The sequence below is a fragment of the Tenrec ecaudatus genome, chromosome 1, assembly GCF_050624435.1.
Source record: "Tenrec ecaudatus isolate mTenEca1 chromosome 1, mTenEca1.hap1, whole genome shotgun sequence".
In the NCBI taxonomy this organism is placed as follows: Eukaryota; Metazoa; Chordata; class Mammalia; order Afrosoricida; family Tenrecidae; genus Tenrec; species Tenrec ecaudatus.
In genome coordinates, this window is record NC_134530.1 from 152,295,113 (window position 1) to 152,318,844 (window position 23,732).

A 23,732-nucleotide genomic window follows, 5' to 3' on the forward strand; every position below is an offset into this window, starting at 1 on the left:
GCCTGAGCCTGTAGGCAAAGTGGGAAGCCCACAGGCACCAGGATGATGGCGTTTGTGCCGGAAGCCACACCCAGGGTCCACCTCCTTGAAGGTCTCAATGGACAGACCCCACTTGAGCCCTCCCACCCTGCCCCGTGCCCCCACACAGGGCCCTCTGTTCTTACCTGGCTGCTTCACGGTGACTTCTGTGCGCCCCGAAACCTCCTCAGCCAGCTTGTACCAGGCGTAGTTGGGGCTCAGCAGCCACTCCTCCACGTGGCAGTAGTAGCTGCCGCTGTCACTGACCTCGGCCCTCTGGACGGTGAGGCTGAACAGGCCGCCCGACGCGTGCCTCTCGAACTGGAGGCGCCCACGCAGGCCCTCCTCCTCGGCGTAGGTGCCATACTCGAAGGCTGAGTTGTGGGTGGTCTTGAGGATGAGCTTGCCGTCGGCGTCGGAGGGCTTGTGCACGTACCAGAGCACGGCGAAGTGGGAGTTCTGGCTGGTCTGCGCCTTGACCGAGCAGTTGAGCTGAATGGGCCTGTTCTCCACCAGCGTGAGGGTCCGCTTGGACTTGCTCACCTGCAGCTTCGTCACTGTGGAGGAGAGGGGCCATGAGCCCGAGAAGCCCACACTCCTGGACCCGTACCCCTCCCCAGGCCTCTTCCGGGCCAGGCTCCCGGCTCGGTTTTGGCCAGGGCAATCGGAGAGGGCCAAGCATCGATGGCTGGCCTCCCAAACAGGTGGGGCCAGAGGAGAGCTGCCAGGAGCCATTTCGCCCTAGTAGCCCTCCTGTCTCTTGCCGTGTGTGTGTGCGGTGGCACCCCTGGCTGGTGCCGGCGCTCACTTCCCGCCTGCAAAATTCCTGCCATGGTCCACCGCCATGCGGTGGCTGGCAGGGTAAGGAGGCTGAAACACAAACCTGACCCCACCTTTGCCTGCAGAAGAGAGAGAAGGCGAGTGCTTCTGGCAAACCTGGTCTTAGGCAGCTGTGGACAATCACCTCCCCGCAGCCCCGTGATGTTCTCTCTCAGCCTCAGACCTCTGGTCTCACCATGCCGTCCTTTCTGCCTGGCCACCACTCATCCTCTGGTCCCCAATTGGCTCGATGCCCCTCCTGTGCTTTCCTCGGCACCCACTCTCTCATCAGGCTCTGTCCGCCAGGCTGTTCCCCACCCTTCTCTCTCGCTCTTCCCCTCTAGTCTCCCAGTAAGCTCCCTGAGGGTACAGAGCACCCTCTCTCCCGCACTCAATCCGCCAATATTTACAGAGTGCCCACTCTGTGCTCTGCACAGCACTGCATGCAAGGGGTATTGTCAAGATAGTAGCCCCAGCCCAGCCCCGGTGGAGTGTCCAGCCCAGCGGGCACATTCGTTACTACACCCCCAAGCATGGGGCAGGCGGCCCTGGACTTGGGAAAGTGTCAGTCGATATTTGTGAGGGTCTGAGAGAATGCTGAGGTGGGGTTGCTAGTCCTGGTTGGCTGCCTCGGGGCCAGTCCCTGACTCATGGGGCCCAGCTCCACCATGAGCCACTCGCTGCTCGGCCAGCCCCATGTCAGACTCGCCACAGGCTGTGGATCAGACAGTTGACTTTCCCAGGTTTCCCTGGCTGGTTTGGGGAACTAGATCGGCGGGTCGTTTTTCCTAGTCTGTCTTAGTCTCCAGGCTCCAGCAGGTAACTAAGAGGGTGCTGGATGGAGAAAGAGGGATAAGGCTGAGAAGGTGACAAGCAATGGGACAGAACGGGGCCAACTCCACTCACCTCTGCCTCCTGCCTGCTATGAAGGTCTCCGTTCACCCGGAAGGTGGCAAGAAGCCATGGACTTATGAAATCTATCTATGGAGGTCATCTGAGCCCACTCACTCCATCACCATCAAACGTGGTTCCGCTTTCCCCGCCCCACCCTCCTCCCCTCTAGTGGGAACGGGGAGCAAATGGTCATTTTCTCCCCACCCTTTCACACACAGGGTGAAAGCAGCACAGGTCAAGGAACAAACTGCACATGACAGACCAGACCCGGGTGAGCAGCTGGCAGACCTGCCCCCACTCAAGGCTGGAGCTCGGCTTCAGGACCAGGAGCTTCACAGAGCCTGGGCCTCTCCTGGCAGGCCTGGCAGTTGACTGAGCCCGGTGTGGACGGACAGCATGCAGCATTGAATCTCGGGCACCAAACACTGCCACGTGGCCCCCTGACAACACAAGACTCAATGTGAGAGTTTAGAATCCTAAGGTGGGGCAGCTGCAGACGTCTGACTCCACCACAGTAAAAGCAGCTTGCCGAGGGTACCTCTCCAGGCGAGTCGTCGGGCCATATTCTCTTTCTCCACGACGGCCGAATTCCCTCCCGCTTACAAACCCTTGTGAGCATAGGGACATTACCCGACAGGGCAGAACTGCCCCAGAGGGTCCCTTGAGAAGACAGTCTCACGATCTTTATGGAGGGAGACCCCCACAGGCCCAGTCCTAGTCCCCGGCACCACCGAGCTGCTGCGCGTGCCCGTGGACCTTCGCAAGCCACAGGCATGCACCCCACGCCCCACCCTCCCGGCTCTCTCTTTTCCAAGGACAAGCTTGGTGTCTGCTGCCTCCTTTCTTCACACGCCGAAAGCCACTTGGGGCTCACGGAGGATCCAGGGCAGCGTTAGCCTTAAGCTCCCAGGCTCTGGAGACGGCACTCACGTTAGCTTGCCCATGGACATTTCCGGATCAGAGTCCCCGGGACACCTGAAAACAAGCAGTTCCCGTTTCATTGCTTTCCAACCTGATTTACTCCATGCAAAGGGTATCAGTGCGGACGCCCCCCGAAGGAGCTGGTTCTTGGCAAGAAAAAAAAAAAGCAAGCACCCCCCAAACTGGGTCGGGTGTAGAGTAGTAGAAAGAGATTTAAAATGTATTATTAATTGGGAGCAGATTATTTTTTGCAACTGTTACTAAGGAAACCTCAATTGCTATAGTAACCGCATATGTTGAGCTAGCTGGAATCCTGTGACTGAACTTCGGTTCGGTCACGTGGTTCCAGAGTAGGCATCCAAGAAAGAGAAACATCTCAACGCCAGCTCCTTCTTTTTCCTGTCCCTCCCCCCCACCCTTCTCTCTTCCCACGTCAAAATATTGTGAAGTGCTGAGGCGCTTGAATGAAGGCATTTTTGAAATGAGGAGCGTGTCTGACAGGTGGGCAAGGGGTCACCTCCTGCTGGAAGCTCTGTATTTCTGCTCACGTCTCAAGGGCTGGGACGACCTTTCCGGAAGCTTGTGGGAGGCCGGGCGAAGGCTGCACACCTAATTAGGAAGAACTCTTGCGCTTCCGCCACAATAATGCCCTGGGCGGTGGGCGCCCAGCCCCAGCCCCTGCAGTGATATGTGTTGTCACCTGTCAAGGGAGGAAGTTACCTACCTACCGGAGTGTGGTCACTGTCCAAACCTCTAGAGAGTTTAGCACAGAGCCCAGCTTACAACACACATACACACACACACACACACACACACACACACACGATAGTCTCGCCATTCCCATTCCCTCTTGGTTGCTGTGCCTGGTTCCAAGTCAAGGCACAAGGATGGATGGGTGGATGGGTGGGTGGATGGATGGATGGATGGATTGAAAGTCATCAGTTGATGACCCTTCGTGGCATCTGGGGCCAGCAGCCAGCCAGCACCTGGGACTTGCTGGAAGGGTAGGCTCTCAGATCCCACCTCAGGCCCTTTAATGAGCTCCCCAGGGATGTCCAAGGATGCTCAAGCCGGATGTGACCTGGGCTTGACTAAGGACGGGCATCTCCGGCGGCGAGTGAGAGGCTGCACCTGGGTTACTCCAGCTCTAAGCAGGAATCGTTAGGAGGGAGAGGCAGGAGGAAAGGTCAGAGAGGCTTTCAGCCAGGACTCAGGCCAGCATGTAGCTCCCGAGCCTGAGTGCACCTGGGTCAGCCTAATTCCAGGTGCACTCCTTCCGAGGGTGTGGGCTCCGCCCCCTGCCCCCTACCGTCAACATCTCAAGGGTCTCATTCCTGGGCTTTGGATCAAAACGTGGCGTGTGGAGGTGGCTTTCGGCTGTGGCTGTTTTGAGTCATATGTGTTGTCCAGTGAAGACAGATACACACAGCATCACAGGCTCCCCACAAGCAGCGTCTGCACAGAGCGGTCAGGGGAGTGGTCGCATTCTTCACAAGGGTTGCCCGTCTCATTCTTTTTCTCTGGCTGCGTCATGCCCACTAACTTAGTCTCCCTGCTCCCTCATCTCCTCAAGGAGCCCTGGTGGCACAGTCGGGTAGGAGATGGACTGCTAAACCACCAGGTCACAGTTTCAAAGCCACCCGCAGCTCTGTGGGAGAACTGCAAGACCATCGGCTTGCAAGAAGACTTACGTTCTGGGAAACCCCGTGGAGCCATTCTAGCCAGTCCTATAGGGTTGCTGTGGGTCAGATTAGACCAGCAGCAGTGGGTTTGGTGGGGTTACATTTTCATCTTTGTTTCAAGGTAAACTAGTTTGGTCTCACATAGGTGTTTTTGTTTTCGGCAAATGTGAGAGTTACTTAAATTGCGTGTCAACTTTCAGGGTAGGCGTGGAGTCTAGTCTATCAACCAGGTCACAGCATGATAGCACCTCCTTGTGGGCATGACCTCCTCATAAGGAGGGTCCCGGGAACCTCCTCCTTTCTCTGCCTTCACCTTCCTGTTGATGCCATGTGGAGACTGCACGAGGTCTGGAGATGCGTCCACTGCCACTGGATCCACAGACTCTGCACCCACCAGCCAGGGATGTTCCTGCATTCTGCATCATTGCATGTGGCTGTATGAGTCTGAAGAGGGGCCGATAGACCAGGATTGGACTTAAGGAATTGAGTCAGACTGGGCGAGGATGCCTTCTTGATAGACAGTTACTTCTTGATATGAAGCTCTTTCTTATACATAAACGATTATCACTGGATCTATTTCTCTAGTCACCCCAGCCTAACACAGGAACCCAATTCTCAGAGACTTTATTTTTATAGCTGATTTGTTATTTAATGACAAGGTGACTTCTGGCTAGTTTCAGCTCAAGGTCTGAGAAGCAGCCTTTTGAGTGTTTTTCTCTCTCAAAACTAATTTGTTTCACCAATAAACAATTCCCTTAAATTCTGCTATAGTTTTGTTTCATGTTGCCTTTTGCCACAGTTAACGTTTTAGGGGTCTTGCCTTTCCCACTAAACTGCTAGGACCTTAAGAGAAAGAATGCTTCATCTGATGATTAAATTCTGAATGTGTGTCACTCACTCTCCCACTGCAGGGAGACAAGGATTTTCCCCAACGTGATTAGTGTTCTAAAGCCTCCAAGTTTCAAAAATCCAGGTCTGCTCCAATTTTGTTTTGTTGGTAATGACTGAACTGCTTGTTACCAATATGAAACCCTGAAAAAATTAAATAAATGGATGATTGTATACATGTGATTCGGTCCCTGGGTTTGCAACTGGACGTTAGCTGAAAGGTTTGGTGGTTGGAGTCTACCCAGAAGTGCCTCAGGAGAAAGGCCTGGCAATCCGGCTCTGTAAGATCACAGCCATCGGAAGCCCTGTGGAACCCATGCTATGCAAGCACACACAAGCTGCCCAAGAGTTGGAAATGACTCCGCAGCGACGGGTTAGCCTTTCCCTGGGAGTACAACCGCATACAGGAGAGGCTATCTGTTCTGATCCTGAATGGAGGCTGTGAACATCTGGCAAGAGCCTGTGATCAAGGCATTACTCCTCCCTTTGGCATGTAGGAGACTTAGACTCGCAGGTACCCTGTAAGGGTGGAGCTGAATTGTCCCAGAGGCTTCCAAGGGTGTCATAGCTGCACGCACGCAGACGTCACATCTCTCTCCCGTGGAGTGGCTGGCGGGTTCAAGCAGCCGACATTTGGTTAGAAGCCGAGGGTCTCACCAATGCACCTCCAGGGTGTTCAATGGGACCCCAGGTAGAGGGGGAGCCGCGCTCTGTGTGGAAAAAGAATGGTAAGCTTTGCAGGGGCAAAGGGCGCGGGGGGGTTGCGCTCAATCCCAATCAAAGCGGCTCTCAGGGTGCGATCCAATCCGGGGTCTGCAGCAGCAGCAGCAGCACTGGGGGACTGGGGGGGGGGGGGAATGGAGCAGGAGCTTGCCTTTCCTGAGGCACAGGCTTAGAGGAGAAGACACTGCTGTGGGGCAGGCAGTGGGGCAGGCAGACTGAAGGCCGAGTAAGGTAGTGGTGAGGCGGGAGGGGCAGTGGGGGAGAGATTCATCTTGTGAACCATCTGCTGTGACGTCATTTCCCAGGCGGTCTCGTGTCAGATGAGGATTGGGCTCCGTCCAGGGTTTCAATGGCTGGTGTTTGGGAGGTACACAGCCAAGATTTACTAACCAGGAGCCGATGACTCTCACTGCCATGAGTCGATTCCGACTCACAGTGATGCCAGAGGAGAGTGTAGAGCTGCCCCTTTGGGTTCCCAAGGCTGCAGATCATACAGGAGCAGAAGGTCTCCTCCTTCTCCCAGAAAGCCTGGTGGTTCTGCACAACTGACCTTCCGGTTAGCAGCCCCCCCAACACGCAACCCACTACACCAAGGCTTTCCCCGTGGACATCACTGAAAGATACACTCAAACCTGCGACAGCTGGAATCTGTGTCATGCAGACGCCTGCCAGAGAAGGAAAACTCAAATCCACCCCTCTATCAGTGATGGAAAAGCGGGAAGACTGTACCCTGTTCAAGGAGGAAAACCCGCAAGACCCCCAAAACCCCAGGTAGGCCTGGGAGCCTGGCTCTCACAGGACTCATGGCACATGGCAGTCATGTTAGGATGGAGCAGGCCAGTCACTCAGCCCCCACTTCGCGTAGTGCGCACCCTTAGCACTCCTGGGTCCCCTGCTTGCCTCTCTCCCCTCAGTCACACCCCATCCTAGCCCCAAATTCTCTTTCTCAGGCTGTTACCACCACCCTCTGTACAAGTCTCCCTACCTCCAGCCGCAGCCCCAGCCGCAGCTGCAGAGACTGAGCTGCTTCAACGTCGAGGGTTGGAAACTCCAGGGCAGCTCTCCGACTGCCCGGCGAGAGGGGAATCCAGTGAGCCAGGTGCCACGAAGTGGATTTCGACTCACGGAGACCTGCTGGTTCTTCCAGCAGGGCACTTTTGTTTTGTGTCCGCAATTCCCTGGGTGGGCTCCAACCCCCCAGCTTTCTGTACAGGGCCCAGCACAGTCACCGTTTGCACCCCCAAGGATTCCCGAGTTGGAAAGAGGGCCGTATGTGAGGCTGGGGCTCAGGAGGGCTGGGGAGTCCTATCTGGGGCATTTCTTTGCAAGACACCGCCTTGCATTCCACACGGCTCTCAAACGTGACAGCCACTGGGGAGAAAAATCTATTTCTAATGATCCAAGCCGAGAACGTAATTTCATATTTCATTTTACTATAAACAGATTTTTTAAAAAACGTTTCCATATGTGCCAAGTTCCTCTGCTTCCTTCAGGGACCGTAACAAGAGTTGTTCAGGAGCCGAGAGAGCCGGACCTCTGACGGCTTGTGGCTCCTGGAGTCCCCGTACAGCTGCACACGGTTATGAGTCAGCTGGTCCAGGCCGTGCCCACAGCAGCTCTGCCTCGGGCTCTGCTGTTACCTTGTTTCCATTTCCAGTTGCAATGCGTGATCTTTTTATGAACTACCTTCTGGAAACTCCTCCTTGACAATTAGGGCATTGTATCAATTTCTGAAAATTAGGTGAGTGGGTACATGATAATGTCTATGAATTTCATTTCGTAGTAGTAAGGGGAATATTAAAAACTGTTTTAGGAAAGAAGTATGTGATCTAATGGTCTATAGAAAAGAAAAACGAACTCTAGTTTCTCAGCTTGGGAATTTGTATTTAACAAGTTTTTATACTGTGTTTTCTATACATTAAGCACTATTCTAACAAGCACTTTGCAAAGTTATACTATTTGGCCCACACCAACTCTACTAAAGAAATACTGCTACTATTACCCCCGATTTCACAGCTAACCCAGGCAAGCCCACCGTCTCACAGCTAAGTGTGTAAATGTGTCGGTGAGCTGGGATTCAGACCCAGGTTGTAAGGCTCGAGAGCTCTGGCTTTTTTTTTAAATCGTTTTGTTAGAGGCTCATACAACTCTTATCACCATTCATACATACATCAATTGTGTAAAGCACATTTGTACATTCATTGCCCTCATCATTCTCAAAACATTTGCTCTCCACCTAAGCCCCTGGCATCAGCTCCTCATTTTCCCCCTCCCTCTCCACTCCCCCTTCCCAAATGAACCCTTGATAATTTATAAATTATAATTTTATCATATCTTCCCCTGTCCGACATTTCCCTTCACCCACTTTTCTGCTGTCTGTCCCCCAGGGAGGAGGTCACATGTAGATCCTTGAAATCGGTGCCTCCTTTCCAACCCACCCTCCCTCTACCCTCCCAGTATCGCCCCTCACACCATTGGTCCTGAAGGGATCATCCGCCCTGGATTCCCTATGTTTCCAGTTCCTATCTGTAACAGTGTCCATCCTCTGGTCTAGCCAGACTTGCAAGGTAGAATTGGGATCATGATAGTGGGGAGGGGAGGGGTAAGAGGAAGCATTTAGGAACTAGAGGAAAGTTGTATGTTTCATTGTTGCTACATCGCACCCTGACTGGCTCATCTCTTCCCCCGAGACCCTTCTGTAAGGGGATGTCCAGTGGCCTACAAATGGGCTTTGGGTCTCCACTCCACACTCCCCTCTCATTCACTATGATAAGATCTTTTGTTCTGATGATGCCTGATACCTCATCACTTCGACACATTGTGATTGCACAAACTGGTGTGCTTCTTCCACGTGGGCTTTATTGTTATTGCTGGGAATGCTGAAGGTGGACTTTGGGGCCAGGGCGTAGTGCCCCAACAGACTGAACTGGAAAATACTCCTAAAGGCTAACTAACAGTCCTTGAACTAACTACAAGCTTTTCTTCTTGTTGTGTTTTGGGGTGTTTTTTTTTTTGTCATTGTTTTGTTGTATATTTTTGCTTGGTTTTGCTCTGTCTTGTTTTTGTGCATGTTATTATCTCTGCAGGTCTGGCTAAATAAGGTAGGCTGGATGAACAATCTGGAGGAGGAAACAACGGGACTGACAGTTCTGGGGGGACATGGGAGGGGGGAAGTGGGGGGAAAGATAGTGGTGTTAACAAACCCAGGGACAAGGGTACAACAAGTGATCCAAATCGGTGGTGAGGAGGGTGTAGGAGGCCTGACAGGGCATGACCAAGGGTAATATAACCAAGAGGAATTACTGAAACCCAAATGAGGACTGAGCATGATGGTGGGGACAGAGGAAAGTCAAAGGAAATAGAGGAAAGAGCTAGGAGGCAAAGGGCATTTATAGAGGTCTAAATAAAGGCATGTACATATGCAAATATATTTATATATGAGGATGGGGAAATAGATCAATGTGCATATATTTATAAGGTTACTATTAAGGTAGCAGAAGGATATTTGGCCTCCACTCAAGTACTCCCTCAATGCACAAATACTTTCTTCTATTAAACTGGCATTCTGTGATGCTCACCTTCCCGAGACAACCGCTGAAGACAAAGAGTTCTTTTATATGCATGCAGACTCTGGACAATAGAGCACTAAAGACAGAAGAAATGACGCACTGGAACAGTAGTGTCCAGGATGAAAAGCCACCCAGAATGTCCCTGAGAAGTGAGGGAGGCGAGGAGACTTCAGCTCACGTGCTTGGGAAACGTCATCAGGAAGGGGCGGTGATAGAAATAAAGGCTTCCTGTGTGGGAAAGTGGAGGGCCTGGGAAAGCGAGGGGCACCCTGAGATGGACTCATACACACCCAGGGGCCCGAGGACGACTCATCGCGTCAGGCAGCTACTCACCCTGCGACAGACACCACGTGAGGCCCCGGGAGTGGAGCTGCCTCTGTCGCACTGCGGCTTTCCTGGCTTCAGTCTACAGTGTCCGGCCCACCTCCTGGGTGTGAGCATGCCCCTCCCTCCGCCTCCTGCTGCCATTACTCATACTCTCCTGTGGCTGACAGGTGTGCCACCATCCCCACACCTGTGACCCTGCCCTGTGCTTGATCCGCACCACCCTGCCACCCTTGGGCACACCCTGTGCCCAGCCCGGCCTCCCTCTCCAGAGCCCGAGTCAGGGCCCTCTCTGCGGCACCACCACCTGTGCAGCCTCTGAAGCCCACAGTCACCTGCACACAAGAGGCACCAATAGCTCTGCACCAGGGATGGGGCGGAAATCAGTTGGGGAAAGGTGGACTTGCCCTGCCTTACCTATCTGCAGGCCTGGCAGTGCTCTTTGGCCACTGCCTCCATAACAGCATGCCTGCTGGTGCCGTGCCAGCTCAGTCCACACAGCAAGGGAGGGCTGGGCCCTTGGTGTTCATGCTGTGCAGAGAGCAGGCGGAAGCTGCAGCGGAGGGAGGAAGGGGATCCTGGGCTCTCCTGAAAGCTAGCAGAAGGGGCAGGGCGGCCAGGCCACCAGCGGGTCTAGCACAAGCAGGGTCGGTGTCTACACGCCTGGGACTGGAGGCTATCCCCAAGGCAGCCCTGGGCTCCCCCAATCTGCCAGGTCAGCAGGAAGAATTAGAAGAACCAGATTTGGCAGCATCCAGAGGGAATTAAATATTCATCCAGACTACCCATCAGTGAAATCCCAGCAGAATCCAACCTCTGACAAGTCTGCTTTCCAGCCCCGGAGGCTGTCCTCCTGGAAGCTTGTTTATTGCTTTGTCGATTTTAATGTGCAATATTTAATAGCCAGACCAAGATAGGGTTGTAAACATTTGGAAAATGAGGGTTGACATTTCCCTTATTGCTTCTGTATTTAGGGAAATGTAATTGGAGGGCTTTTTTTTCTTCTTCTGGTCTGGTGCTCAATAAAATCAGAAGGAATCAAAACAATGTTTCAAAATGTAGAAAGGAAGTAAAATTAAGAGTGGGAAAACATGACTGACTGCAAGCTGTAATTGGACTGTGTGGGACTGGCTGAGAGTCTGGCCTGAATGCCCCCTGGGGGGTTGGGGTGGGTAAGTGGCACCATCAATCCATGGGCGTGAGACTGAGTAAAACCAAGCACACGGTGGAGCCGTGGCATTCCTGGGAGATTTCCTCCGGGAGTGCGCAGAGACTAGATAGGGAGCGTGCACACAGACGAACGGTCAACAGGGGAGCTGAAGCAAGTCCAGCGAGCACACCAACCAGAGCCTGGGTCTGACTCAAGTGGTCAGGGTCAGCAAGTGTTCCCAGCAGGGGCTGGTTTGGGACACAGACCACACATGACATCATCGCAATGAAAGGCTGATGATAAATGGGCCAGCGTGAGCCTGTGGTTCTGCCTGATTCTGTTAGAATAAGTCTAGTCTTAAAAAATCAGGCGGGGGCAGTGCAGGGGGCTATTCCTTGGAGGGGTAAGGAGCACACATGCAGGCTCTGGCCTGGAGTTCTGCCCCCAAGTCTTAGAGCCGTCTTGTGGCAGAAGTTAGAAGAAACAGAGGAGGTAGAGAGGCACAAATTAAATCGCCCGACCTAGCAAACTGCGTCTCAAGGATCCACCATGCGTGACCCTCCACTTCCAAACACGCATCGGAGATTCGCTAAAAGGGATGGGATATCAGAGAGGGGGGCGGAGAAGTAAAAGTACACGCACCACAGGGGCGTCCGGAGCAGAAACACGTATTTACGGAGAGAAGGTGACAGTGGGATAAGGAGGAGCTGGGCCATTGGAGCCAGGCTGCCTGCCGGGAGTGCAACGTGGTGCCACGAGGAAGCACAGATCTTGGGGTAATTCATTAACTCCACTTCCATCTCTGAGTCCTGACCTGTCAGGTGGGTGACAGATCGGGTCCCTTTATGGTGTCTCACAGATTAAGAATTAGGTAAACCCTAACCACGGACCGCCAAAAGAACAAACTAATCTGTCTCGGAAGAAGTACAGCCACAATGCTCCTTAGAGGCAATGACGGCGAGACGGTGTCACGCCAGGTCAGACCAGTGCCCGGAGAAGGACATCATGCTCGGCAAAGTATGGGGCAGAGAAACAGAGGAGGGCCCTCGGTGAGACGGACGGGCACGGTGGCTGCCACGATGGGCTCTCACTTGAGAATGGTGAGGACGGCGCAGGACCGGGTGCACACAGTCGACATGGGCCAGAATGGACTCGATGGTACCTGACAACCAGAACAGCCCAAACCCTGGAGCCCTGGTGGCGGAGCGGACTACACTCCTAGTTGCTAATCACCAGGTCTGCAGTTTGAACCCACCAACAGCTGGGCAGGAGAAAGAGAGGCTTTCTTCTCCGGGAAAGGATCACAGCCTAGGAAACCCACAGGGGCAGCGCTGCTTTGTCCTAGAGCGCGGCTAGGCGTTGGAATCGACCTGATGGCAGAGAGCTTTTTTTGGACCCCCAAACCAAGCCTGTTGGTGGCCACTTGATTCAGACCCACAGTGACCTTGTAGAGCAAGAGTACACGTGCCTGCAGATGTCCGGACAGCGGTCTTTGCGGAGGCGGGCTGCCACAGCTCTCTCCCCAGGAGCTTACCCCCTGTGCTCTCCTTTTTAAAGCACTCTGGGTGGGGACGGGCCACAGAAAGTGCTCAGTGCTAGTGGCTAGCAATGGGTTTGTCCTGTGTTTCGGCTCTGGTTACTACCACTGCCAGCGGTGAGAGGAGACGCTGTTGAGAGCCCTCCAAGTCAGCCATCTGCAAAGAAACGTCTTCTCCAAGGGAGGCCAGAGAGTCACGGTGGCCTCGCGGTGACCCGTTGGGCTCCAAGCCTCGTGGTCGGCAGTTTAGAACCCGCCAGCAGCTCTGTGGGGGAAACACTGGGCTTCCCACACTACAGTCTGGGAAACCCCCAGGGGGTCACGATGAGTCAGCACTGACAGGATGGCAGAGAGTTTTAGGCAAGGCCAGGAATCAGATGCAGAAAGAATTTCTGGCTCAACTCACTGCCATAAAGTTGATTCCAACCCATAGCAGCCCTGTGGGTTTCTGAGACTGCAACTCTTGATGGGAGTAGGAACCCCCAATCCCCCCCCCCACCACCCTTGCAAGGCCTGGGCTACGAGGCCTTTAAAAAGGCCCAAACCTCCCTTTTGTTCATGCCACTGACTTTTTTATCAAACAGGCCTGGCTCATGTTCCAACCTCCTCACTCCACGGTGGTTATTATTATTTTTTTTTACTTCGGTATGTTAGAGCACCACTTAGACCATTGGGGGCGGCCCCTCTTGTCCCCAGGCCAGCCTCAGGCACAGTCATCCCCAGCAGATGTATTGTCTATTTCTCCTTCCCCTGCATAAGAGCCCCAGTTCCAACCGGGGTGTGTATGAGCAAGAGTGAGAACAAGCAGGAAGCTCTTCGATAATATTAAGTGCTGAATACATAAATGTTTCATTAGGAGGCGGCAAGAACACTTCAGGGGTGCACTCGGCCCAGGCTCCAGCCACTCCCTGGGCGCCACTTGGGGAGCTGTGGAGCTGCCTGATGCCCACCTTTCCCTTGAGGCCTCCTGACGGCCGAAAGGGGTGGCCTACCCTGTCCTCAGGGTCACCTGCCTTGGCATCAGCTTGGTGGCAGTGAGTTGGGAGTTTGGGAGAGCATTTTCTTTTTTTAAAAATCATTTTATTGAGGGCTAGTACAGCTCTTATCACAATCCATACATCCATCTATTGTGTCAAGCACATTTGTACATTTGTTACCATCATCATTTTCAAAACATTTGCTTTCTACTTGAGCTCATTTTTCCCCTCCCTCCTCAATCCTCCCTCCCTCATGAACCCTTGATAATTTATAATTTTTTTATTACATGCCTTACACTGTCCAATGTCTCCCTTCACCCACTTTTCTGTTGTCCATCCCCTAGGGAGGGAGTTGTGATTGACTCCCTCTTTCTCCTCCACCTTTCCCTTCCCCTCCTGCTATGGCTCCTCTCATTAATGGTCCTGAGGGGTTTATCTGTCCTGGATGCCCTGTGCTTCCAGCTCTGATCTGTACCTGTGTACATGCTCTGGTCTAGCTGGATTTGTAAGGTAGAATTGGGGTCCTGTTTGTGGGGGAGGGGGAAGCATTAAAGAACTAGAGGGAAGTTGTATGTTGCATTTGGGGAGCATTTTCAACGAAGTAATTCCTTACCCACCCACTAGATTTTCCAGCAACAGAAACAAGCAAAGAGTAAGGTTATACTGAAGAAGGAAATGCCGGGCAGAGCTTTGGGGTCAGCACCTCCTCTGCCTTCTCCAGCCCGAAGCCCCCATGATGGCACTGTGGCTCAGAATGCTGAACTCTGGGCCAGCTGAGGCAATGATGTTCCACTCAGTAAGACAGGGACGAGCTCCGCAGCAAAGCCACATCCAGAGCTCCCACACAATGGGGTGTCTGCTTGACCCTCCATGAACCTGAAGCACTGGAGAAGAACACTCTCCTCGCTGGGCATGCTGCCCGCCCGGCTTGGGCTCTAAGTGGCCAAGGGGCAGCTTCATGGCTCACATCCACAGCTTGCCGACTCCCCACCCTGGTCCTGGGTAGGACTCTGCTAGGGTGGGAGGTGAAGGCTGAACGCAGCAGTCATTGCGACTTAACCTCCACTACTGAAAACAACGTGGCAACCACAGGAGCGGTCAAGGAGACAAGCGTGGGCACTAACCATTGCTGTCCGTGGGCAGAAATCCTTTTGGCAAAGCATTCAGACCATCTTTACAAAGTGGCCGGGCTGCAAAGTCACCTCGCGCTCGGCCCTCACCATTCACCTTGGTGTGCCTCCTCTCCACTGTGCATGGGCTGGGCACCAGGAAGGACTCCGAAGCCTGCGGCCTGGGCCCCACCCAGCACCAGCCTCCACCCTGGTGGAGACACAGGACAGACAGTAGAGGACAGAAGGGCAGCCCGTACAGCTCACCTTTGTTAGGGGCGGGGCCTGGTGATGGCTCACCCCAGTGTATTCTTATCTGTGTTTGGAATCTAGACTAAGGAGGCATTATCAGCTGCTGGAAGAGAGATTACTCGGCCTCCCTAGGAAACGGAAACACCTGGGCATGGCCTAGGCCAAGAAAATAGCACTGGAGAAAGACAAGGGCTATCTATCCCATTGACTGGGCACTTGACCTTGGTCAGTCTGCTTAATCTCTCCCAGGGCTATTATGAAATTCCTATCCAGCAGGCTCGAGCGCAGAATGGATGCTCCTAAGTGCCTATGATCCTCCCTCTCCTGTCCAAGTTTCCTGGTCGGTAAATGGGCAACAATAGAGCTCTATCGCCTAATCATTAAGGAGATTGTGGAAGATGAGGCTGAGTCAATAGAAAGGGGCCCGCACACTGTACAACTACAAGCCACATCTTTCCAGGAACATCCACACACAGGTGCACGCACCATCCATGTACAGGCTGCGGACGCCCTGGGGTAAGCAAGTCTCCAAGAGATACGACAACTGCAGGCAATGCGTAATCCCTGACTGGATCATGATTTGGAAGGAAGGGGCATTAAAAAAAAAATCCCCAAACTTATAAAGAACCGTACTGCGACAATTGGGTAAATAGAGCTTCTCTGTAGTCCAGAGTCAGATGCACGGTGACCCCACTTTCACTGAGGTTCCAAGGCTGTGACCTTGAGGAGCAGACCGGCAGGTGTGTCTCCCAAGGTATCTCTGGGTGGATTCAAAGTGGCAATCTTTCTGCTGGTATCTAAGCACTTGATACTTCCTGCCTCGAAGATGCTCCATTCAACCCTTCTCAGCTCCCAGAGGCTCATGCTACAGTCATGTGAAAGGCCCACAGTACGAGAACAGAGTGCTCAGAGGAGAGACCGCCCTTGTTCTTAGAAGCTACTAACCCGCTGCCGCAGCGTGGACTCCAACTCACAGCGACCCTGCCCCGTACGCTTGCTAAGCTGCAAGTCTTTATGGAAGCAGACGGCCTTGTCTTTCTCCTGCAGAGCAGCTGGGAGATTTGAACCATCGGCCTTTCCATTGCCAGCCATGCGCTTAAGCACTGCTGCACTGGGGGATTCTTTTTATGAGCTAGCTACAGGCTGAAATGCTTAGGAGGAAGCGTCACTGATAGCAGGCCCCTGGTGGTGCAATGGCTGAGCACTGGGCTGCTAACTCAAGGCCTGTAGTTCGAGCCCACCAGGGGCTCCATGGGGGAACAAGGTGGCAGTTGGCTTCCGTAAAGATTGACAGGCTTATAAACCCTGTGGGGCAGTTCTAATCTGCTGTGAGTTGAGATCGCCTTGAGGGCCGTGAGTGGTGGGACACTGATGCCTGCGCCTTCTCCTCCAAAGGCCCAACAGCAACAGGGAGGGAACAAATGTGAACCACTCGCTGCTCATCGCTTCCCACAGACCTGGACTCTCGAAAAAGCAGGGGCTGCTCCGGAAGCTGGATCCACACGTCCCCTCCCTCCCCAAGCTCTGCCATGCAGCACTCACCTGGCTGCAGGACCCGGATCTCCAGCAGGTTGGAGGTCCTCTCGGCCAGCCTTGTCCAGGTGTTGTTGTAGTCCCTGCGCCACAGCTCTGCCACACACTGGTACTTGCCCGCCTCCGTGTCGCTGGCTCGGCTGATGCTCAGCCGCACGTTGTGGCTGGATTCAGCCTTCTCAATGGCAGTCCGGGTCCGGAAGCTGGAGGACCGGTCCCCCCACTGGACCCCTCCGTCTCGGGTAAAGGTCACCAGGTCGTGGAACTCAAGGGTGCCCACTGGTTGGAAGCGCCAGGTCACCGACACGGGGACCCGGGCCAAGTAATGCAGTTTGATGATGCACTGCAAGTCGAAGGAGTCGCTGTAGGTCACCCCCGGCGTCCGAGAGATAGCCGTGACTGCGAAGCCCGTTTCTGGAGAGAGGAGACAGGGGCTCACACCAGAGCGGACACCCATTCGGCCTTCTCAGGGCAGGGATGTCTGTGAGGGGCTGCTCCCAACAGCAAGGGAAACAGGACAATTGCCCGGGGGTCTGAGTTTTCTCTTCTGATACACAGTCCCCTGGCTGGTGCAACAGGTTACATGTCTGACTACCTTCCCCAAGGTAGGTGGTTTCAATGGACCCTAGGGACAGAAGGCCTGGTGCCCCCTTCGGGAAAGTCCCAGCCTTGAGACCACAGAGTTCTCCTCTACACCCCTGAGCAGGAATCAGCTCAACAGCTGGTGGGGTGGCATATATTTGACACTCGGGCCAATATGGTCAGGTATCATGTTGTCGCAGGAATCGACTGTTAGAAGACCCTGTGGAGAGAGGCCTCAGTGACCAACTCCCTCTGAGGCAGTCTAGCATCACTCTTCCAGCTGAGACAGGGGGAGAGGTTTTCTAACTGTGCAGGTTTGAGCCCAAGTCCCTCCTGGAATAGACAGCAGAGGTGCCTCAGGGGCTGGCCCCCAGAAACAGGGTCATTATTAGAAATTTTAGGGCTCCAGGCTAATGCAGGAGGGAGCCAAAGAGTCCCCCCAAACCCACTTGCCTTTCCTGGACCACTGAGGGCATCAGTGGCCAAGGACAGGGAGGCACTGAGGAAGGCCACTCCTGGGCCTCAGGGTTAGGCGGTGCTGGCTTGCTTTCCATGTCCCCTCCCCCTCCCCCGGGAGACCCAGACAGAGCCAGGACGAGGGACCCAAGTAGGAAGGATGGTCTGAGGTGAGGTGGCAGAACCCTTCCAACACTCGGAGACCCCCTGTGAAACTAATGATCCACAAACCCCAAATTCTAGTCTCTGGGGGCTGTGAGCCTCCCATGTCCCTATGTAACAAGTGGCTGCACAAACCCTGAAAACCAAGCCACCCCCCTATCCTTGGGCTCACAGCATGCCTCCAGCCTTGCAGTATTATCTCTATACCTTACAATTGCAGCCAATAGTCGTTACAAGTTGTGCTGCTAACTGTAAGGTGGGCAGTTTGAAACCAACAGCCGCTCTGTGGGACGAAGATGGGAATTTGACTCCTGTAAAGAGTTGCAGCCTCAGAAATCCACCGGGGCAGTGGGTCCTATGGGGTCGCTGTGCATCGACTCACTGGCAGGGAGTTGGAGTTAGGGAGGCCTGGTGGTGGAGTGGGTTACCTGGTGGGCTTCAGACTGACCTGGCAGGCGGGCGCGATGAGCTCACGACCCCACCCTCTTTCTGAACAGATGAGGAATCAGAAGCACAGAGCAGCTGAAGAAACTGCCCAATGTCCAGCCGCTAGAAAATGCTGCCATTTAGAAACCTCAGGCTCCTGTGTGACTCACTGCAGACAGAGTGCACTCGTACCCAGGGACTTGACTAGGTGAAGAGCCGGGGGGGGGGGGGGGGGCTCGGTGGTGAAGAGCTGGCCTGCAAAGCACGAGGCTGGCGCTTGGAGCCCACCAGTGGCTCTGAGGGGAAAAGTCGGGGCAGTCTGCATCCATGGGGACTTACCCCCTCAGGAACCAGCAGTTCCACCCTGTCCTATAGGCTTGCTCTGTGTCAGAGCTGACCCAACGGCAGTGGCTGCCTCAGGCTGTGCTGGACACCAGGCCCTGGAGGCAGGGGCTAAGAGAGCAGAGACAGTGGAAGCAGCTGCCCAACTTCAACACTTACTGGCCGTGAGACACGGAGCAAGCGACTGCCCTAGGCCTCAGGTTGCCTACCTGCTCAACGGGCTCTGATGAAGTCTCGGTCTAGAAGACAGACTAAGAACTAGCACACAGCAGATGCGATTGAGGGGGCTCCAAAAAGCCCGTGGGGGTGGGGGAGTGGAATGAAAAGATAATGGGATTTTTCTCTGACCTTTGTGAACTCCCTTTCTATCCTGTTAAACATATACTTTGAGGAACTAGACTTAAAGGAAAGCATTTAACTCCTTTCAGTACAAGGCTGAGATTTCTGTCAGGAAGTACACAGAGCACCGAGTAGGCATCATCTACTGAAAATACTGCATCTGACATCCACACGGGTTTCATAAACTACGTATCTAAAAATATATATATAATTTTTAAAGTTTCAAAGGCCCACTTTTACATCAAATGTTTCCCAATGTAGGCAATAATGCCCCCGGGGGAAGTGGGGTGCTCGCATGATCCAAGGGGATTTCTAAACAGATCCCTACACTTGATCTTGGATTGGGGTACAAAGTAGGAGAGGGGGTGCTGATTAATTTTTTCTTTCTGGAAAGGAGGCGTCGGCAGGCCACATAAGTTTGGGAACCTGTGCTTTCTGTTAAGGGTGTGGGTCCCATGCTGCGGCTGCAGCAGCACAGCAGGCACCTGGGGTAAGGGGACACCCCGTCCCTGGAGCTCCTGGTCACCATGCTGAACACGGGCCAGAGAGCTTCTCAGAGCGCATGGCTACGTCCAGACCCGAGCCAAGATCGCAGAGCACAGCACACACACAGGTGGTCCAGTGCGACTGACTGAGCACGCCTAGTATGTCAGCCGGTCACCTTGATACCTGGTCACCCCACACCTAATGGGGCGTGTGTTTGGTTAAAATGAAAAAGCAGCCTTCCTCTGGGCTTCCCTCCCCTTCCTTACCTTCCTCCATCCCCTTAAGCCACCCTGACATGGGCTCTGGTCAGGAGCACCCCAGGGGTGGCAACCAGATGGGCATAGATAGCCAAGCCCCCTGCCTGTGGGCGCTCCAAACACAGGGTGAGTGGGAAACAATCAGGGGTGATGTAACCCAGGACAATTCCTTCCTGAGAAATAAGCCCGGCAGACTCTTCCCAGCCTCACAGAATGTAAAAACCCTGCCACCAGACCCCCTGGGCACTCATGGCCAGTTCCCTTTCCACAGGCCCACCCCAGTGCTGAGCAGAGGGACAGAGGCTGAGCTGACCAGGAAATTTAATCACGGGATGAAGCTAGTTTGTAGAGACTGAAATCAGAGCTGCGTGGTTCCTGCAGAACGCAGTTCAGCCTTCGGGGCTGAGCTTTTAGGAAGCACATGTAAGTCTAATCTCAGAGGGGAAGAAGGCCAAGGGCTGACTGGGTGTAGGGCAAATCCACCCGAGCTAGCGTCTTACTGGGAGGAGGAGGGGGAGTCACACAGGCCCTGGAAGCCACCGACCCTGACAGACATGGAGACCTAACACTAACTTCACAGACAAGTAACGGACTGGTCTTTAAATTTAATATGCCGATGGAATCAGACAGATAAATGCCGAGAGAGGCTTCTTTAACTACTCCTGAGAAGCAAATCTAATTTTCTTTGGTTTTAGCAACTCTCAAGGCCTCTTTCAATTTCACAGTCATGAGGAAATGACTTCCTTCAGCATGGGCTCTAGAGAGGAATAGATAAACAAGCAAACAAACAAAGAAAACAACAACAGAGGCTTTCCCCCAAATTAAGACAGATTGCTCATTTCCCGGACTCAGATTGCGGGATTGTCTTTTAAAATCAGTAGCCTTGGGAGAATGAGTTAAACCTCTCTCAGTGCCCGTTTCCCTGCAAAATATGGGAGGCTCCTACCTAAAGCCCCAAACCAAACTTGCAGCCAGGGAGCCGATCTATAGGACGGGGGTAGAATTGACCCTGTGAGTTTCTGAGACTAACAACTCTTTCTGGGAGTAGATCACCTCATCTTTCTCCCAGGGAGCAGCTGGCAGTTTCGAACTGCGGACCTTGCAGTTCACTGCCCAACGCTGGCCCCTGCACGGCCAGGGCTCCCACTTAGCCCCACATAAATAGCAGCTGTGATTTTCTGGCCAGCTTTAGGTGGCTTGGGCTTCTGGGCAGAGACATGGGGAGCAAGGGGAGAAGTGGCAATGCTTAGGTTCCTGGGTTCCCTCCCTTCCAGGCCCATATTGGCAATGACTTTGTGCCTCTTCCTGTGGCCACAGTTCCTGCTGTGTGGAAGTGTGGAATTCCTCCCCTGCGCCCCACCCCCCACGTCAGTCGAGAGCTGATTCCGACTCAGGGTGACGCCATGTGTCAGAGCAGAACTGAACTTGAGAGGGTGCTCAGGGGCTGGTTTGGGGGCAGATCACCAGACCTTTCTTCTGAGGCACCTCAGGGGTCAATCAGAACGTCTAACCTACCCCTTAACAGCCGCACACTGACTGCTCCACCCAGGGACTCTGCTCCTCTGGCTACAGTGCTTTAAATGCAGCTCCTAGCCCACCCAGGCCTGCGAGGAGTAACGGCTTCCAGTGGTGCTGGACCCCGGGGCTCCACCATCCAGCATTGTTTGCCTGAGCCTTGTCCCTTCAGTGGAACCCTTTTCCTACCAGGACTGCGACTCCTCAACGTCAGGGTCAAGTCCTTGAGTGAGGTGGTCTCCACCATGGTCTCGCCAACAGACGGCTTACCGAGAGCGGTGATAGAGATGGGGGTGCTGGCCCGCCGCTCCCCGACAATCTGCCACTCGCCGTCCACCGCCCGCACCCACTCGGTCACGTGGCACTCGTACTGGCCCTCGTCCTCCTTCCTGCTGTTGAAGATGGCCAGGCTGAACAAGGTGGGCTGCACCTGCTCCATCTGGACGCCCCCGAAGCTGCTGCGTTCCCAGTAGGAGGCGCCTGGCTGCATGGTGCCGTCCCGGTCCAGCCTCATGATGTTGCTGCGGCGGTTCTGCCTGTCCACCAGCTGCCAGGTGACGGAGAAACGGCCCTGCTGCCTGCCTGCCGTGCGGATGCTGCAGGAGAAGTGCAAGTTCTCGCCCTCCAGGAGGATGCTGGAGTTGCTGGCCACCTCCACGGAAATGCTGCTCTCTGGGAAGAGGGAGAGGGCGACAGGGCAGGGGCTTATGGTCTCCACCGCGCCCTCCCACAGGAACCAAAGGAGGAGGGGCACAATCATTCTCACTCGGGTACCAGGAGCCTCGGAGAGTAACAAGCCTTCTGACACTTGGGACCTTCAACCTAGAGGGTCCTGGGATTTGGGTCTGATGGTTCGGAATGCTCTACCTAGGGGAAAAGGGCTAGGATATAAAGGTTCTAAGACTTGAGGCTGGATCAGAACCAAAGAAGCATTAGCACCAGGACAAGGCAGGTGGGACCTAAAACCATCTCTTGAACCGATTAAGCGGGTGTGCAGGGAAGGCCCCTTTCAACTTCCAATTTCAAATTAAGTTAATACCCAAATCCAAGCCGACCTCCCCCTTCCCACCCCTCAGTGTGACAGCGGTCAAATCAGTGCTGCCATGGGAACGTGTCACGTGGCTCCTTTAGGCAAACGTCAGGAAGCAGCAGCAAATGATGGGAGGCGTTTGGAAGATCAAGTGCCCTTGAGTCTGGAGAATAATGGGGCCCAGATGGTCTGGTTTCTCGGAGTGCCTGGTGTGGGGACGGGAACTTTCAAACTTCCACTAGCACAGCAGACTACGCAAAGGCCAGAGCATCCCTTCCCCATCTGGCTGTGTGTCCACTCAGCCCCGGTGCCCTTGGTCTCTACCCATCAAAGGATGGGGTTAGGTTGAATCCTTCTGCCCATCAAAGGATGGGGTTAGAGTTCCCTCCCCTCAGTGCCTGGGTCTCAGTCTTTACCACTCGCTAGCTAGCAGAACTCACTCAAGGTAATTACTTAAACTCTCCATGGGCCTCAATTTGTTCTACAAACAGAGGAGAGGGCTGATTTGGAAAGTTTTGGAAAGATTAAAAATGTGAGCCAATGTACAGAGGCACCCTGGCCTACACATTACAATTAAAAAAGAAACCACTCAGCCTCCATTACCATTAATTAATTTTACCATTCCCAGCAACTCTGCTTTTATAGAATAGACACTCCGATCTATTTGAACCCTGTACCTATCATTTTGTAGTTACCCATATAAAGTTCAAGAGGCCCCCATGTCTCGCAGAACACAAGGAGCCTTAACCAACAGGGCACTGAATCTGAAGGAACCACCCAGCTGGGGCACTGCGCTCATCTAAAACCAATCAATCAAAAACAACAACCAAAAATAAAACCAATCAATCCAGTCAAGGCTCTGTTGAGGAGGGGCACACACACACACATCCACATATATACATATCTGAATCAACCTCTTCGCCCCCTGGATTTCTGCCACAGGCGGCAACAGCGAGTGATAGACACTCTGCCTCCGTCTTTAGCTCGTTAAGGGAGCATGCCCGCTCCTCACTCTGGGTTTGCTGGCATCAAGTGAGGAAACGTCTGGACACAGTGGTGAAGAGCATTTTCCCAGGAGGACCACCACCCGGGGCTGGTGCAAAACAAGTGGGGCGATGCTGAGGCCCTCATTACTACCTGAGCAGCACAATGGCTCAGCGCAGGAACCTGGAGTTCGGCAGAGCTGGCTGCAGGCCCAGGGCTCCTTCCTAACCCCGGAATCGGGGACTCGTACTTACCTTGCCCAGTCCAATTTCTCTTGGGCAAAATGGAGATCCTAATCATTGACAGGATCAGCTGAAGCAATTATTTTTCATTACCATCACCAATGAGACTGAGATTTGCCTTTCAGTCACAGCTCACCCCCATGTTTATCAATTCAGAGGATGGGATTAAATGTGGCAACTCCAGCTTCGAGACAATCCCTTTGCTTGCCTTAAGCAGAGCATGACATAAGGGACATCATCCCCACTCCCTCCTGTCACCCTAAATGACTCTTACGTAAGCCCTGGCTTGTGTGCTGTCAGGGCTGGTGTTTGGGGCTCAGCTGCTTGAGCAAGCCTGGGAAAACTTAGGAGTGAAAGTTTTTCTTGGCAGATAAGCCGTCCTGGCACCAGGGCCAGGGCAACCTCAGACCGGCCCGGCATTGAGTACTACTGATAAGGGACCACTCTTTGAAGCGCTCCCAGGCCTAACAGGCAGCTGACGCCATGAAACCATCTGGATTAAGTGGAAACTAGGA

At 53.8% G+C, this 23,732-nt stretch overlaps 1 protein-coding gene across 2 annotated transcripts in view; it reads right to left on the minus strand.

Moving 5' to 3' along the window:
* IGSF3 (immunoglobulin superfamily member 3) overlaps positions 1-23,732 on the minus strand; it is a 119,809-nt gene that overhangs the window by 15,347 nt on the left and 80,730 nt on the right. For both annotated transcript variants that reach the window (XM_075559936.1, XM_075559927.1), the window contains 3 exons: positions 21,232-21,633; positions 16,406-16,810; positions 165-575 (listed from right to left, as the gene is read on the minus strand). In XM_075559936.1, the coding sequence (XP_075416051.1) occupies positions 165-575; positions 16,406-16,810; positions 21,232-21,633 (1,218 nt within the window). The remainder of the gene's footprint in view (positions 1-164; positions 576-16,405; positions 16,811-21,231; positions 21,634-23,732) is intronic.